We start from the raw sequence: 18,960 nt of genomic DNA, 5'->3' as shown, positions 1-18,960 counted from the left end.
CCTAACCCAATGTATTAAAATTAAAAAATATATATAATAATATATTAAAATAGTAAAATTCAATATCCTTCACTGATGATAATAACTAATTCAATATATTATATTATATCTAACATAAGTGATGAGTGCAATCAGACTAAATTTTGTATAAAATAACAAAATTAATCATTGAAAAAGTTAGTATTTTTAAATCGTTGTATAGTAATTTATCATCTAAATCGAAATATGATAGGTGTCTTAATATGATGGCATTTTAAGGCATAAGATAATTTCGAAATTTGAATAATCACCAGCAAATGGCAAATTAAAAAATTCTCATACTAAGATTTTCTTATTTGGTAATTATTTAAAAAAAAAAATACTATTAACCATAGGTACTTGAATTTTTTTTCAAATATTTGCTTCAATTTTTAATTCAATATTTTTAAAATTATTCATACTACATTATAAGCCTATTAAAAAAATATTCATGATAAATCGTAAAGTGCACAGAAAGTACTAGGTAGTTAATAAAAGTTTTAAAAAAACTTAATTTTAATAGTTTAAAACTGCATTATACATTAAAACTAATAATAAACAAACATATTATGAGGAACCTTATATTGCATTTACAAGAATTTTACAAAAAATATTTTAATTAATATCTATTGGAAATGAACTAAGGAAGTCTTAAATTTTAAATATTCTTGAATAGGGCTTAAAGTTAAAAATATAATATATACATACTTTATATAATTAAAATTATTATATTAAATATTGATTATTAATTTCACGCTCGGCTGTTTAAGTGGGTATTTTACAAACTATAGTTGGTAGAGCCGGTACGGTAAATTTGATGTATTCACTGCTATATACTTTTATGGTTAGTATAAATCACATTTATTTACTATTAAAGTTTTATTTAATGATTCATATGATTCATGGTTATGCTTCTAATATCTAAACACCATCTGAATCAATAATCAATTAAATAAATTAAGAAAAATAATGTCATAAGTATATATTTTTATAATTTAAATTTAAAATTATAAACTTTTTTGGTTATTGTTATATCACATATTCACATTTAATTATTTAAATAAACAATATTCATAAATATGAACCTCTTTGGTATTTAAAAATTGTATTATAATATTATGTTAAATATATCTTTGGATATTATCATATTGACGTAATAATATAATACAATCTATGGTGATTGTCAAAGTCATGGCAGAAGACGTAGTCGATTAAAGATTCTAAAATTTCAATTCGCAAAGCGGACATAAACAAAATACACACTGCATTACGTTCGATTATATTTTTCACAAATAACACCACTTTCAGATTAAAGTTTCTAAAGTGTTAGTATTTTTTTTTCATACGTCGGCGTAGGCGTCGGCGCGTCGCAGTGCACACACACACGGCACAGATCCCAGAAAATCCAAAAAAGTCGATGTTTGAAGTAAGTTATTTTAAATATTATTTTGGTGCTTAAATTTACTTTCAATGCTTAAAATAAATTTTTTCACGAAAAATATAATACCCAAGTATTGTTAACACATATTATTGTATTTCTGAGCGCAAAATGAATAAATTCCCGAGATTGAATATTATGTATAATAATTATATATATTATTTATATATATACGCACCGCGTTGTTTTTCAAGTTGCTTAACGTAGAGTAATAAATTATAATTTTATAATTATAACCAATAGGCATGTTTTTAAAATAGATATTTTTGTATAATTAATATAGAAATGCCCATTACAACTTACAATTGAGAACGTCATAACTCATAAGACATAATTTTAATTTGTAACTGGAAATTTGTTTCAAATCCAACGTTAGATGTCATAGGAAACGATTAATTTAGTATAAAACATATTTTATTGTTATATTAGGCATTAGTGATTACTAATTAGTCATTTATAACTTTTATTTTTCACCAAATATCTATACCACAGAGATTACAAAGTTATAACCTTGTAGGTATACGTAAAAAAAAATGTACACCAAATGGTAAACTGTCTATTCTGATTATAGTGAACACCCTGCAATGTGTGCGGTTATGACAAATTTACTGATTTGTAATTACTCGTATATATGTTTATATATATAAATATTGTACTTACCTAAAACATACACACAGGCGGACAGGAGTTCTTATTTTTTCAACATTTTACAGTTATTATTTTGTATGTAGGTACGAAAGGTTATAGCCTTATAGGTAAATAACCTATAATTTTAATTTATTGCAATCGCATTTATAATTTATTTTCGAAAGCATAATATTTCAAAAAATTATATATATTATAGTTAATTTATGTAATAATATTCATAAATAATTGAAATAAAATAAATGATCAAACTAATAAGCAATAATAATTAATCTATATATAGACAGTAATTATTTAAATAAAAAAGAACCGGTACCAGAGGTCTAGTAGGTAACTGACTTGCTTGTGAAGAAATGCTACATCTTTATATTTGTATAAAATTAATAAGTTATTTAATAAGATATTTAAAACACAAATTAATACATAATAACTAGGTAGACGCAATAAAAATTAAAAATTGAATTGGTTATATTAGCTATTTATCATCCATGTAATGCATATATGTAGGTTATAAAAGATTGTTGAAAATTTTACTGACTGATGCGAATAATTTCAGATATAGTATTCGTCAGAGAAAATTTGCCAACTAAGAATAAAATATCGTATTCAGCAGTGTGAAATGGGTCAACGATGCAGTGTTTAAAGACCTAGTTTTATAGAAGAATTTGATTCGGATATGGGGTAAGTAGGTATTTTTCTATTTTTTATTAGTAAGTTTCCTTTTATATTGTTAATTGATCAGAAGATACATTGCCCGCTATTTTTAAATATTTTTATATTGTAACCATTGGTATAACACTTTATCGGTTATAAATAAAGTCATGATAAAAATTAGGAAATTAGTCAAGTGTAATATTTAAAAATATTTTTTAATAATTTCCTCAATGATATTTAAATATTTTCACCGATTATCAGGTACGATGGCCTGTAGGTACTATAGAGACTGGGAGTGTGAGAGTGGGGAGAGAGAGAACGGGCTGAGAGGGATATTGAGGGGATATATTGATATGGTGTGTGAGAGAAAAATGGGGACGAGAGGACTTGGTAGAGAGAGGTGGTATAGAGAGAAATAAAGTGGGAAAGAGGGAAATATAGAGGGATAGGATGAGATTGAGGATGGTAGAGAAGATAGGGTGATAGATAGACAGATATAGTGTGTGAATGAGGGTGGTAGAGAGGATAAGGAGATAAGTAGATAGATATGGTTTGGGAGAGGGAGAGAGGGTTGGATATGGAAAGGTTGTGAGAGAGGGTGAAGAGAGAGAGAGAGAGATGGCGAGGGTTAGGATTGGTTAGGTTAGTGAAGGGGAATAGTTAGGTAGAATAGTTATGTTAATAATGCTGAATACGTAGGAAAAGATCTTGAAATGCAAAGGTTACTTGACCTTTTGGCAGAAACTACAAAGTCAATAGGTTTACAACCTTCGACTTATGGGATAGAATAAAAGAAAAAAGTTGGTTTTTGGTTAAGAGGATGTCAGCGATATTTTTTCTCTGACTCACACGCAATACAGCTAATTTTTTGTTCAATATAATAATAATAATTTTAATAATTTCCAATATTAGAGTGAAATGAATGGTTAGATTATTATCTAGAGCATATCATAGGCTTTTTTTTTAATATTAATTTTAACGTGAGTTATGAGTATTTTAAAATATTCTTAACTCACTTTAAAATTGAACCTATGAGATACTCTAGATAGTCTAGATAATAATCATAAGTAGGTACTTTTAAATTATAAAAGACATCATTTTACTTTATGTTTAGAAATTATTATTATTATAGTGAACACAAAATTTGGTATGTTGTGCGTGGGTGAAAAAGAGAAAAAATAAATACTCTGAAATCCTCTTAAGTGTTATCAAGTTTAAAAAGCTCTTGATTGTTGATTGTTTATATTGTTACAGTCTTGTAAAAGATAATTTTTAAAGTATTCATTACAGCAGTGTGTTACAATATTAGGGAGGGCTAAGTAAAAAGTATGATCTTGTTACTAACATGTATTTTGTTGAAATATCTAATCAATCAAATGAATATTTTATTTAAATCGTTATTAAAATAACAAACTTCATTTATATTTACAATTTTATCAAACATATTATAACTTAAAATAAAAATAATTAACATAAAAATAAATAAAATACATTATTATAACTTTTTTTGAAAAATAAATACTAATATGAACTTAAAACTCTTTGAAACAAAAAAACGCAGACAAACTAAATATTTTAGTTACCTCTCTGATCAATATCAAGAGTATTGTGTATTGACCACACCCCTACATGAATTTATGAATTATAGCTACCATATACTAATTATGAAAAGTATTTTAATACTTAATCAAAAAAAAAGTATTTGAGCTTTTGGTAGATGATAATTCATAGAAAAAAAAAAATTATTCTAAATTCTCATTGTCGAAGTATTCATATAAAGACTTAAAAAGTATTTAAAAGTATTTAAAAATTATTTGAATATTTTTATTTAAGTACATCTTTACAAAGCTGGACTTTAACTACGATTAAAACAATAAACTCAAAAGTAGACATGATTGAAAGTAAAAGTAATAAGTAATAACTGTAGAGCAAGGACTTTTATGCACTAAAAATTCATCAAATATAATATGAAATTACATTCTTAGATTATACCAAAAATTACTTAATTTAATTTGTTATGTATTTACCATTTGTAATATGTTATATAATATATACACAAATATATATAAAAAAAAATTGACAGCCAGTATAAATTTCATTTTTAATTTATATTTAATAATAGATCTTAAAATTATTCCTTTATACATGAAAATATTTACTCAAATGATTGGTTTTCTATATACAATCAAAATATGCTTTAAAAACATTTATAATTTGATCATATACGTTTTGAAATGTGCTGTGTACTAACTAAGCAATAAGCATACAATAAAGCTTACTATAAAACATATAAAATGCATAAAAAGTCCTTGTTCTAGTAGACATAAAATTAGATAAAATAAAGGTTAGTATATTAGTAATTTGTCCAGATAAAAGAAAACAACTTTTGAATGTGATTAAGAATTATAAGAATTACGTAACGAAATTTAAAGCAATTTCTATTAATAGTTTTTTAAAATTAATCGAAATCTCTTATACAAGAAAGAAATAAAATACGGTGATAGATGATTTTTTTGAGGGATACAGTCATTTTTAAACGTATAATTTTAGTCGAGACGTTTTAGTCCTTTACTTTTTTGACTAGTCTAATTGATATTTTAAATTTTAAATTTTAGACGTTTTTAAAAAAAATATTTAGTTGTCACGTAATATTTATTACCTTTTCAATATTTTAAATGACATACATATTGTTATTATTATCTCAATAAACTTCAAAAATAATCGTAACAATAGACGTACAAGTAGTAACTATCTCATGAAATAGATTATGTTATGGTTTCAATAATGTTTCTATATGTTTAAAAAGTAAATATGAGGCCTGGTGTGGTACGATGGTTGATCGCAGTCACTTGTTCTGAGGTCAACGCATCGACCGGCGTCGCTAGCTTCCGGATGGGCGACCAACTGGGTTCTTAGTGACGAATCCTCACCCTGTTTGCATGTATTTTAAACCAAACAGTAAAACCAGCTAGCCTATGTAGTTGATACTTTGATAAAAAAATTGTCTCTGACCTGGTATATATACACAATAGTCGTATACGAATAGCAAAAATAACATTTCTATTTCGAATATAATAGATGAGTACACAAAAAGTGTAATTTGGGACTGGTGTGGCGCGGTGGTTTGCCGTATAGTCTTTAACGTTGTCAAACATCGCCTGGCGTCACTAGCTCCTGGATGGGTGACCACCTGGGTTCTTAGTGACGAATCCTTTCCCTGTACACAAACATGTTTCTAAACAACCCGTAACTATACCTACAAAATGCTAATAGCCATTTAGATACCGATGCTAATGTTTAAAATATGTATTATATGTGTGTTCATAAAAATAATAATGGGGGTGGAGTGGCCAAGCGGACTAAGGCGTCGGTTGCGACGCACGCAGTCGCCGGTTCGAATCTCGGTCACGGGCGGCATCGCTCTTTGGGCATTTCGCGATGTCTGGAGAGAGAGGCCACCGGCCCCCAACCGGGCATGGCAGAAACCCACGGGTGCCCATTCAAAATTCTGCCAAAAAAACCCACGAGTTAAAACCTTACAGTACCTTCCCCTACAGTTCCCCAGGCTAATGGCCTCAGTTTTCGAAGCCCTAACCATAAAAAAAAAAATAATAATAATACGAATCCTGCTATTGGACATTGTTTAAGTCTATATGAGATATTATAAATCATTGTAAGACTTTTCAAGCATAATAATTAACAATAAGTATGTAATTTTAAATATATTTAGATGATTCCATTTTTCTTGTGGAAACTTTATCTTAATAACATATATTTCATAAATATCACGTAAAAGACATTATGACGTAAAGATTACCTAGCTATCACACAGCAAAATATTATATATATATATATATATATATATATATATATATATATATAATATAATAAATTATATTACATTTTAATGTAAAGAAAAATTGTGAAAAAATTTTTTTTTTAGATTATTTCACTTAAAAAATATTTAAAATTGTAATAATTCAACTTCTGGTATCTTCAATACTTATTAGTTATTAGTTATTAGTTATTATTTCTACAATATTTACGTTCAATCATACTTCCGCGTTTAGATCAATTTTTTTTTGTTTCGAATTAGCTACTATGTACTCCTATGAATGAGCCTATATGCAGACAGTTCCCTTAACGTATTCATTAATCTCGGATCTCGGTCAGACACTCATCACTTAGATATGTGCTTAAAATTATATTCACCAAAAATATGGGCATGCATGGCTCTATCAATGATATTTTATCCAAGAGGTAATAGTACCAAAGTCCTAAAAATCTAGTTGTGCGAAAAATATTTCAAGAGTCCCAATATCTTAATAATAATAGGAGGTATTCCTAAGAGGCCAACAATCTTGAGATCAACTTGATAAGCAAACACTTTTATCAGAAACCAACTAAGGATCTTTTTATTCAAATTGTCCTAGTTAACCATCCGTTTGTCACGCGTTACCCAGATATAATTTTTTTCTACGATCATTCAGATGGATACTTATTAAACCCAGTGGCGTAGTCAGCCTTCCCGGAGGGATATTGGGTGTATAGTACTGTATATACTTTTCCCCTCTCCAAATCCTAACCCTGACTACGACACTGCCTTCCCCGCGTGACAAGCAGATGGTTGATTAAGTCCTAAGAAGGTTAGGTTAGGTACCTATAAATAGACTATGGGGAGTTGAAGCTATGGTGATGATAGACAACTATCATCACTGGTCGTAATCTTAGCAATGACCTTTTCCTACTAATAAAGTATTCAACATTGTAAACATAACAATGAAAAAAAATATTTAAAAGTCATCAAGGAAATATAAATTATTTTTTTTTTATATTTTTATCAATAATATTTTCTTTATAATTAAAATTAAAATTAATATTACCATAATTCTTAACATGATTTTAATGCCATATTAGTGCTAAACTAGTATTTCCTACAGCTAAATATCGTCAATCATTTATTAAATAATGAGTCTTCTGCTCATATTTTATTCTTTAATTATAATGTATCTATTCAATACAATATGAAATGTAATTTAAAATTGACTGCAGTCCATGGATGGGTTGCGAGCCTTATTTCGTCATTATTTTGATTTTTGCATCTCAACTTATAATCACATTGTCCTCATAATTTGTATTATTATTAACTAAATTCCAAATTGGATTATTAGTAACATAATAATAATAATAATAATAATCACAATAATTAGTACTTAGTAAATGTATTACGGACTGCAGTCTATCCTGCGGTGTGTATTCTTAAATTATAATTTTTCTAAATTTTTTTAATTTGCTTCTTAAAAAAACATCTGCCTGCGGTGCCCGTGTACCCCTTCACATTTTTTTATAATTAAACCTTAGTTGATTTTTGGAACAAACTTGTTAAACCATACCAACCGTGTGCCCTCTAATTAATTATTTTATCATGGTTTTAATATTCTTGATATAGTTGTATTTCATTTAATTTTGAGAATATTTAAATCATGAGAATTTATACTACAGTTTTTAGGGTGTATTCTTACATCTTAATATTTTCTAAATTTTTTATTTTGTTTCTTAAAAAACATTTGCCTGCGGGTGCCCGTGTACCCCTTCTCATTTTTTTTTCACAAATTTTATTGGTTTTGATTACCTTAAGATTACAAATCCCAGTCTTTTTTTCTTACATCATAATTTTTTCTACATTTTTTTTTCTTGCTTTTTAAAAACATTTGCCTTCGGGCGCCCATGTACCCCTTCTCATTTTTTTATTCATAATTAAACTTTAGTTGAGTGTTAGCACAAAATTGTTAAACCATAGCAACCGTGTGCCCTCATATTAATTATTTTATCAAGAATATTAAAATCATGATAGAATAATTAATATGAGGTATAGTTGAGTTTAGACACAAAATTGTTAAACTTTATCAATAGTGTGTCCTCTAATAATCATTTGATCATGGTTTTATTATTGTTAAATGTTTTATTGATTTATAGATTATCTTAAGATAACACATCGCGGTCTTTTTTTCTTAAATCATAATTTTTTCCAAATTTTTTTTTGTTTCTTAAAAAACATTTGCCTGCGGGTGCTAAACATCCTTTTCCATTTTTATTTTAAACTAAATTATCTTTAGTTTATTTGTGTACTAAATTTTTAAATTTTAATATCAATGAGTCTTTCAAATAATAATTCTATCATGATTTTATTATGTTAAATATTTTATTGGTTTTGATTATCTTAGGATTACACATTGCAGTCTTTTTTCTTACATCTTAATTTTTTCTGAATTTTTTATTTTGTTTCTTAAAATACATTTGCCTGCGGGCGCCTATGTACCCCTTCACATTTTTTTTTTCATAATTAAATTTTAGTTGAGTTTTAGCACAAAATTGTTATATCATAGCAACCACGTGTGCCCTCATAAATTATTCAAACATAATTTTACTATGCTTGATAGTTTATTTCATTTAATTTTCACGAGAATTCATACTACAGTCTCTAGTGTGTATTCTTACATCTTAATTTTTTCTGAATTTTTTTTTGTTTCTTAAAAAAACATTTGCCTGCGGGTGCCCGTGAACCCCTTCTCATTTTTTTTCAAAATTAACCTTTAGTTGAGTTTTTACACACAATTTTTAAGATTTATCAATAGTGTGCCCTCAAATAATCATTTTATCATGGTTTTATTATTGTTAAATGTTTTATTGGTTTTTATTATCTTAAGATTACACATCCCAGTCTTTTTTTCTTACATCATAATTTTTTCTACATTTTTTTTTCTTGCTTTTTAAAAAATATTTGCCTGCGGGCGCCCATGTATCTCTTCTCATTTTTTTTTCATAATTAAACTTAAGTTAAGTGTTAGCACAAAATTGTTAAACCATAGCAACCGTGTGCCCTCATATTAATTTTTCAAACATAATTTTATTATGCTTGATAGTTTATTTCATTTAATTTTCATACTACAGTCTTTAGTATGTATTCTTTTTTCTTTCATCTTAATTTTTTCTGTATTTTAGATTCTGAACAAAGTGATGAATGTATTGATTTTACAATGATGTGTGTTTTTTTTTTGTGTCTGTGTACAGCATAACTAGTCGAAATAATGCTTCGAATTCAAACTTTGGGGGTGGTTTCCGATGTAAAATTGAAGACCCTTGGTGCATTATAGAGGTCAAAAGTAAACATTTTCCAACAGTTTTCAAAAAAATCGAGAAAAAGAAAAAAATAAAAACTGGAATTTTTACGCAAAACCAGTTTTCGACCAAATTGATTTTTTTTATATGGTTGTAATTCAAAAACTAATCACTGTAAATACTTGAACTTTTCACCAAATGTTTATGTTAGTGTTATATATATATATACAGTTTAATTTTCAAAAAGTTTTGACTTTTTTTGAGTTATTTATAGACCACTGAAATTTTCGATTTTTTTGAGATTTTTTTTGAAGTGTCGGTAAAAAAATATTGGACGACCTTAAAAACTTGAAAATTTACTACAAGGTTCCTTATAAGTTGTTCTTATTGTAACTAAAAAAAATTAAGAATCGTTAGTCACAATTTTTTTTATAAGCGTTTATAGTTCAATTTTTTACGAAATATGTCGAAAACGCGAAAATTTGCAAGTAATTTTGAAGTTTAGAAATCATAAAATTTTTTCTGTTTATAACTAAGAATTAAAAATATAACACTAAGTTTTCCATAAGTTTTCCTTAAAATAGCTATAGAGAAAACTCGAAGCGTCGTTATAGGAAAAATTTTAAGTGCGTTTGAATTTTAAATTTTTTCGAAATAGCGTAACGATAACGATATATCCTCAAACGATTTTAAACATTTGTTATTATTCAAAAAGTATAAGTCGTAGATACTTGAAAATTTTACCAGTTATTAAGATTGACATTTTCTTTACATGATTTAATTTTCAAAATATTTTGACTTTTTTTGAGGTATTTATAGACAACTGAAATTTTCAATTTTTCTGAAAAATTTGTTTTGAAGTGTTGATAAAATTCAAAATACTTGAAAATTGAATACAAAGTTCCTCATAAGTTATTCTTATAGTAATTAAAAAATTATAAAAATACGTAGGCACAATTTTTTTTTATTAGCATTTGAAGTTCAAATATTGACTAAATACGTAAAAATTACGAAAATTGGCAAATTATTTTAAGCTAGAAATTTATACAAAATTTTCTTTTTAAATCAAAGATTTGAAAATTTTTAATTATTTATAATATATCCTAGACTGACAAATCATCTCCGTTCAGAATCGTTTTTCGTATACAATGATACCTATCATTGCATTCAAATCTAACCTACCCTAGTCAGAGGTACACCCCACCACCTAATGTACAGCAGAACGACATCCACTTACCCGCTTTTCTTTATTTACTTCTTAAAAAACATTTTCCTACGAGTATCCGTGACCCCCTTCACAATTTTTTTTCATATATAGTTAAATTGTAGTTGAATTTTGTGCACACAATTGTTGAAGTTTAGCAATCATGGGCCCTCTAAATAATCATTCTACCTATCATGATTTTATTGTTCTTGATAGTTCATTTAATTTAATTTTCACGAGAATTCATACTGCAGTCTTTAGTGTGAATTCTTACATCATATTTTTTTCTGATTGTTTTTTTTTTTTTTTTGCTCCTTGAAAAACGTTTGCCTGCGGGCCCAAAACATCCCTTTTTATTTTTTTGTTTATGCTAATTTAAATTTAATTTTTTTTGTGTACTCAATTTTTAAATTTTAATATCAATGAGTCTTTCAAATAATAATTCTATTATGATTTTATTATGTTAAATGTTTAATTGGTTTTGATTATCTTGAGATTACACATTGCAGTCTTGAATTTTTTTTGTTTCTTGAAAACATTTGCCTGCGGGCGCCCATGTACCCCTTCTCATTTTTTTTCATAATTTAACACTAATTGTATTTTGTGCACATAATTGTTAAATTATAGTAACCGTGTGCCTTCAAATTAATTATTTAAACATGATTTTATCATTCTTGAATCTTGATAGTTTATTGCAATTAAAAGGACGCTATACCCGCATGCGTTGTGTCCATCTTACAAGTGCGTATCATAACAAATTTTACACTCGGCTGATCACATTTAGCTCCGTGAGTTTAAAATTTTAAGTGAATTAACCTCTTATAAAAATTAAAGGTAAAATTATTGTCAAGAGCTTCTCGTAGGCTTATTACTATATTTTTATTTTAAAGCGAGTGACTTTACGTACCTGTAAAATATGTACGTGATACCACCCATTTATGACTATATTGGTGTAGCCGTGTAGCTTACATCAAAAACTTTAATAAGCCATTAGTATCAAAAGCATGTGGAGGTTAACGATAGGAGCGTGGTGAATAGGTTGTACCTAAAATTTACCAAATCATAAGTATTTTCATACTTCACTTTTCAGAAATGATTGGAATTCATGAGAAAGGATCCATTACAGTTAGCATACTAAGTTGAATCATGAGATCACCACCATTACAACCATCACCATCACTGCTAATGACCGAATGATACATAAGAAGACGGGGATAAGAGATCGTCAGACGGTTTATAAAATGTGAACCAAACGGGTAGCAGATAGGGCTAAACAAGACACTTGGAGGCAGGTAGTAAAATACTAAAATCACTCACACTCTTAACTATATACATTTCAGAGTCAGGTCGTAACAGCGCTCACCACATAATTATATTTATTTTTATGAAGTTAAATAAACAACATAATATTTAAATACATCAAGAGCTAATTTATACGTTGATGCCTATATAAATCGGCGTCAGTTGGGATGCAATATTAATATAAAATTTAATAATATCAACCTTATATGAGTAATAAAATAGCGATGTTGACATTTGATTTAAATATAGAAGGAAAACCAATACAAATAACAAATTTACAATTATGTAGGTATAATTAAATTACTGAAAATGAAATATACAAAATAATATTATAACATATACTTTGGTACCTGTCTAAATATATGTATTATTAACGCAATTAAGCTCAAAGCAGGGAAAGTAGAAGTATTAAAATAAAAACAGTTTTAATTAGTTGATTTATAATATATGATATATTTTAAACATTGTCTTTGTGTATGACGTGTTATGATTCATAACTTATGAACTATATTTTATACACTAAATAATTACGTTAAACATCAAAATTCTGTGCTGTACGTCGAGCGTGGCAGCAAAATGTTGGGCGCAGGCGTATAAACGAAAAAATGTAAACTTTGGATGGATATAATTTCCAATATAATGGTTTCCGCAATTTTTTCTTATTGCACCACCGTCCTTAACTCATCGAAATACGTATGAATTTTTAATAAATGCTTGGTAGCTAAAGTGAATTTTGTACCATGAAATATATTTTACATGTGATGGAGCAACTTAGAATTTGATAGGGAATTGTAGCCTTATAGGGGAGCATTGTAATGGCCCTTGTGGGGTTTCAGCTAACTCGGACTTGATTTGCTCTCGCTATGGCCCAAGTTCAGTAAAGCAGTAATTCATCAAATTAGGCAGTAGGTACCTACCGTGAATAGTCTTGCAATCGTTTATAATTTATGCAATAGTCAACAAATTTTGTTTTTGTTTTTTATTTGAAAGCGTTTAAAGCTTTTTCAAATTTTCCATAACTTTTAAATAGATTGCCATGACGTGTATCTTGATAAATTTGGTTATTAAAACTTTAATACTAAATTTTAGTTAATAATACTACTTTATCATTGTTAAAACTGTCACTGTTCAATTCAAAAAATATAATGAAAAAACTAGTCATAAAAATAAAGAAAAAGTAAATATCTACCAACAAATGAAACCAATCAAAATTACAGTAATTTATCAAGCGATGAGTGATAAAATGCAATTTTAAAGTTTACCTAAACCTGTATTTTAAAACATTTAAATTTTAAATTCAAATGTATGGCGCATGAAGATTAGAGATCTCTAATCTCTTTATCTCTAATCTTTATGGTATGCAGAATTCAATAAAACTTGACCTAACTGATAAAAGTGATAAAGATTGCGCTGAAATGATGCGCAAACTTACAACTTACCGTGTCCGAGCAACAGCATTATAAATTACGTTTAATATTTTTATCGTGATATTTATTATAATCACAGACTTCTATAATTATATATTATTATAATTATAATTATATATATTATATTATGTTATTAAGTATAGAATATAGATGTCTGTGATTATAATAAAAATTATTATTGATAAGATTATCAATTTAGATTTATTTTAATTTGTCTTCTAAGCTATATAGGTAGTAGTCCGTACTTCCGTAGTATTTAATTTACTATGAGTACCTACATTGTACATTATAAAATTCTTATCTAATATAATTATCCGTTAAGTTTCCCAGTTAAAAAACTGGTGGAGCTCAGACCAAAAGCCTGAGTTCAATCAAAAACTGAAATTTAAAGGTTCATTAGAAAAATACAATGGTAAGACGTTTTTTGATATGTATTTGACATTTTTTTAACCCTAACAATTTCAGTGTGAAGATGAATGGTCAGATATTGAAAGAAGATTTGAAAAAGAAGGCATTGACTATAGCCGTTTGAAGACAGAGGAGAAATTGATTCATGTTTGGAGATGGTTAGTTGATGCTGAAATAAATTTACAGAATGCAAGAAAAATGGTTGAAAAACTTCGTTTTAAACAGAATGAAGAATTGGAGGTATGTTCTATTATAAGTTTAATCTTAAACTTCAAAAACATTAACTAAATGATATTTAGGATATGGAAAATTACATGGTTCATGTACGAGTGCTTGCTGATAAACGAATTGATGATATGGAAAAAACTATGTCCATTTTTGCTGAGCAAGTTGCAAGACTTGAATGTGAATTAAACAGTTTAGAATCGATAGATGGTGATAACGTCTGCGACAAGGTAATACTAGATAAATATGATAGACTAAATATGCTTTATTAAATATAAAATTATTTATCGTACATTTATAATAATAAAAAAAAATGTTTAACTTTTGCTAAGAATATTGAAGTATGGGGTAAAAATAAATGTAATAAACATCATTATTTTTTTGAAACATATTACTTTCTTATAGCTTAAAAATTGAAAAGTATTATTTTAAATTTAATTTTATACAAGTTGATCAGTTCCCTTCTTCTGTGAAATTTTTCTGGGAATTTGATAGTAAATTAAGAAGAGATTATACCATGTTAATTACAATTAATTATATTTTTTTTTTTTAACTTTAGAAGCATACAATTTGATGCTGAAATAATAGTAATATCATAATGTTGTAGAAAAATATTAATCGTTTTATTAAATAAAATGTTTGTTAACAATACTTATTTTTCTTTTAGGTTTCAAATTTGATTCTTGGTTACACATCCCTTTTGAATGAAGTTAATATATTAAAACAATTTAAAAGTTTTGATATAAATGGAATATGTAATGGATCTGATGATGTTTTAATAGTTGAAATGATTAAAGTAAACAATTCACTTTATATGCCTATCATAACACTAAAATTAAATACAAATAATTTACTTTTAGATTTCGGCTGAAAAAGAATCTTTAAAAAGACAAGTTAAAGAATTAGAAGATCGGATAAGTGTTTATGACATGAATAAAACAGATTATAATACTCAACTAATATCTATGGAGGTACTATTTTATAGTGCTATCATGAATCTAGTCACTTGATTGCAGCGCGCCTGCTGTATTTAGGAATTCAGGTGTTTTAAACATTTATCTTATCCTCCTATCATAATTTTAAGAACCCTTACAGAGATATGGCTAAGATACGTGTCAAAATCAAGTGACTAGTTTTGTGATGCGTTCTATAGTATATTTATTTCAACATATTATTAAATAAATTATATTTCCTATTTGAGACACAAAATAATAAAATAACAAATAATTTAGAACTATTTTTTTTTTTTAATAAGAAACAAAATTTCAACTAATTGCATTAATATTGCATTGCCTTTATTAGCAAGTATATGAACAATTAAAATTAATAGTAAAAATATTGTTGCGATTTAATACAAATTAAAAAAAAAATATTATTATCTATTTCTTTTTATTTAATATGCGCTCTTTCTAATCTTAGCAATCAGAAAGTTCAAACAAAATTGATGGGAAAGATTCATTATTGGGTAATTGATATATTTTTCTAGATTTGCCTGTGTAATCAATTTCTAGTGATGAGTTACAATTATGTTTGATAGTTTTATACTTCTACTGTTGATAATTTTGAGCTGAAATAAATTTAAAATAATAATTTTTGTTTATGTTATAGCAGATTATATAATTAATTATTTAAGTTTGGAAGTTGAAAATTTCTTTTCATCATTGAATTTTGTATGCAATATTACCAAAAGTTATTATTAGGAACAAAATATGTTTTTTAGGATGAAAATGTAAAAATTTGAGAATTTTCAATTAATAAATAATATGATAAACTAATAATCATATTATATGTTATTTTTTAATAAATATTAAAAATGAAAAAAAAAATTATCAACTTCTGAATAACCAAATTTAATTTAAATCTAATATTTTTGTGCATGATATGTAATTTAAATTATATTATGTTTGAAATATGAGCATGAATGATAAATATTTACATATTTTTTGTATAACAACTGAGTAGTTAAAAATACTTTTTAACAGTTAATAAATTAATGAATAAATATATAATTCAAGTTTAAATAAAAAAAATTGTGGAAATTTCCTTGGATTTTTGCTGTATATTTACAACATGTAATTGAATATATTATGAAATTTTAAATAATACGTTATAATTGCATAGTTATTCTTGAACTCTAAATGAAGCATGTTGAGTTGAATGCATGGCCTAAAAAAATATTACTTCTAGTGCCTATGTTATTAATACTTATTTAATATATTTATTAAATTCCATTTAAAGAGCATGTAATTTTTAATTTTGGTTAGTTTATAACAAAATCTTTTAAAATAATTTCATCGTTTTAATAATTTAAATTTAAAAATATTACATATTAACTGTCCTATTTATTTCACTTAATAACGTGTTACTGATATAGATAGCTTAATTTTGGTTTTTGTAGATAATTAATAAAAATCTTAATTTTAATACACATTTTATCTATTCAATTAATTGTTTTTAGATAATTCAATATCTTGGAACAGAAATATAACAAATGATGACACATCAAGTATAAGCATCCAATTATTTAGGTAATTGAGGAACTAACTAGTATAATATGAGATATTGTTTTTAATAAAATTTATTTATAATATTTTCAGTGATAGAACAAAATCAGCAAGCAATTTTTGTAATGATTTTTTTAATTGTGCACAAGAAGAAAAGATAGATGATCAAAAACAAAATGTTAATGAAATAACAAGAACTTTTGGGTACATTTTTCACTTTTGAAAATACTGTTAATATACTTATAATAAAAACCATCTACACATTTTATATTATATATACCAATTTTCAATTTAAACACCTTAATCTTTAATTTTTCTTAACCCTGATTTAAGAGGATTGTGATTCAAACAAATTTTATATTTTTAATAATACACTAAACAGGTTATAAAAGTTGACCAAAGGTTTGTATGGTTTATATTAGAAGTATCCATACAGTGACTTATCTTAAAATAAGGATAATAAATATTTGTTTAATATTATTAAAATCAATTTTTAATTGTTTATGAAAATTATAGGCCAGAATCAACATCACCAAGTTTTTTATCTAGTGAATTAGCAACTCCGCAACAAATTTCAACAGTTACAACAAATGGGATATTTAATAATCAATCAGATGAACTAAAAAAAATTAAGGTATTATCATAACTTATAAGCATTAAATATTTTATAGGCCTGCTTCAGCATATACAAATTTAAAAACTATTACATAATAAAATTAGCTACTATGTGAGAAAAAAATAGCTTTCCAATAATTTGGAATTGCATCAGTTAATACTGTATTAATAATATAAATAACGATTTAAGGTGGAGTTAGATGCCCACAAGAACTTGGTATCATCTCTTGGTGAAAAATATAATGTACTGGCACTTAAACATTTACAGTATAAGTCAAAAAGAAAAATGCAAATTGAAGCTTTAAAGTAAACAATGAACATTCAATAATTACCTGATTCCCTTATAATAATATATACAGGATGTCCCACAGAGATCTACAGAGATCTGACATTCTGACAAATGAAATAACTTTTGTTCTAATCAATATTTTTTAAAAATTTCTTTTGAATATAATCCATAGACACTTGCGCTACATTTATAGAATACATTTTTTATTTTTTATTTTTTAATACTGAAAATAAAAAACTTAAAAATTGATAAATTTTTTTTCTCGGAATATTCAATATGGCCAATTTGTAAATTTGATTTTCAGAAAAATTTATATGGTAAAAACACTTATTTTTTAAAAAATTTTTTAAATATCAATATTTTCGTTAGGTAAATTATAGTAATTTATAGTTTATACATCACATATTATTAAAATAAATACAATAAAAAAAATAATTAGATTTTAACATGCACTTATTTAAAAATGTTCTTATAAAATATTTTAAAAAAACTTTATTATTATTTGAAATTACAAGGTTTCTAACATGAACTAGATCGTAATTTACTTAACGAAAATATTGATATTTAAAAAAATTGTAAAAAATCAGCCATTTGACTTAAATACGTGTTTTTACCATATACATTTTTCTAAAAATCAGATTTACAAATTGGCTATATTGAATATTTCGAAAACATTTTTTATCAATTTTTAAGTTTTTATTTTCAGTATTAAAAAATAAAAAATAAAAAATGTAGCGCAAGTGTCTATGAATTATATTTAAAAGAAATTTTTTAAAAATATTGATTAGAACAAAGTTATTTGATTTGTCAGAATGTCAGATCTCTGTGGGACACCCTGTATATATATTTATATTCTGTTTTTAATTCTTTATTTTTATTTTCCAGAGGTAATTTGGAAGCTAATCAGTGTCAAATAGAATCACTTAAAGCACAATTAAACATACAAAAACGCAGATTAAAGACAGAAGAAGAGTTCCGAAAACAAGTAGAAACAGATTACAGATCTTTGCAAGAAGAAAAACGCAATATTGATTTTCGGTAATAATAAAATCTAATTTGTAGTGTTTTTAATTTTTTATATCACCACAGATTATATAACACCTATGATATGT

At 26.0% G+C, this 18,960-nt stretch overlaps 1 protein-coding gene across 2 annotated transcripts in view; it reads left to right on the top strand.

The window, feature by feature from the left end:
- The first annotated feature begins 1,197 nt into the window (after window positions 1–1,197).
- The window catches only part of LOC107169103 (uncharacterized), an 18,366-nt gene continuing 603 nt past the window's right edge, over window positions 1,198–18,960 (top strand). The window contains exons 1-13 of one of the 2 annotated variants that reach the window (XM_089219215.1): window positions 1,198–1,444; window positions 2,658–2,782; window positions 12,169–12,370; window positions 14,273–14,455; window positions 14,515–14,670; window positions 15,108–15,236; window positions 15,301–15,411; window positions 15,860–15,905; window positions 16,899–16,968; window positions 17,038–17,148; window positions 17,461–17,578; window positions 17,750–17,865; window positions 18,734–18,886. In XM_089219215.1, coding sequence (XP_089075341.1) covers window positions 14,414–14,455; window positions 14,515–14,670; window positions 15,108–15,236; window positions 15,301–15,411; window positions 15,860–15,905; window positions 16,899–16,968; window positions 17,038–17,148; window positions 17,461–17,578; window positions 17,750–17,865; window positions 18,734–18,886 — 1,052 coding nt within the window. In that variant the 5' untranslated portion in view covers window positions 1,198–1,444; window positions 2,658–2,782; window positions 12,169–12,370; window positions 14,273–14,413. Of the gene's footprint in view, window positions 1,445–2,657; window positions 2,783–12,168; window positions 12,371–13,934; window positions 14,220–14,272; window positions 14,456–14,514; window positions 14,671–15,107; window positions 15,237–15,300; window positions 15,412–15,859; window positions 15,906–16,898; window positions 16,969–17,037; window positions 17,149–17,460; window positions 17,579–17,749; window positions 17,866–18,733; window positions 18,887–18,960 lie in introns of those variants that run through there. The other variant, XM_015518742.2, reaches the window with a different exon arrangement.

This window comes from Diuraphis noxia, unplaced genomic scaffold (assembly GCF_037042655.1).
Source record: "Diuraphis noxia isolate RWA-SAM2 unplaced genomic scaffold, SU_Dnox_SAM2 contig0002, whole genome shotgun sequence".
Classification (NCBI taxonomy): Eukaryota; Metazoa; Arthropoda; class Insecta; order Hemiptera; family Aphididae; genus Diuraphis; species Diuraphis noxia.
Note: the sequence above shows the minus strand (reverse complement) of the source record. Positions and strands in the feature narration are given on the sequence as shown.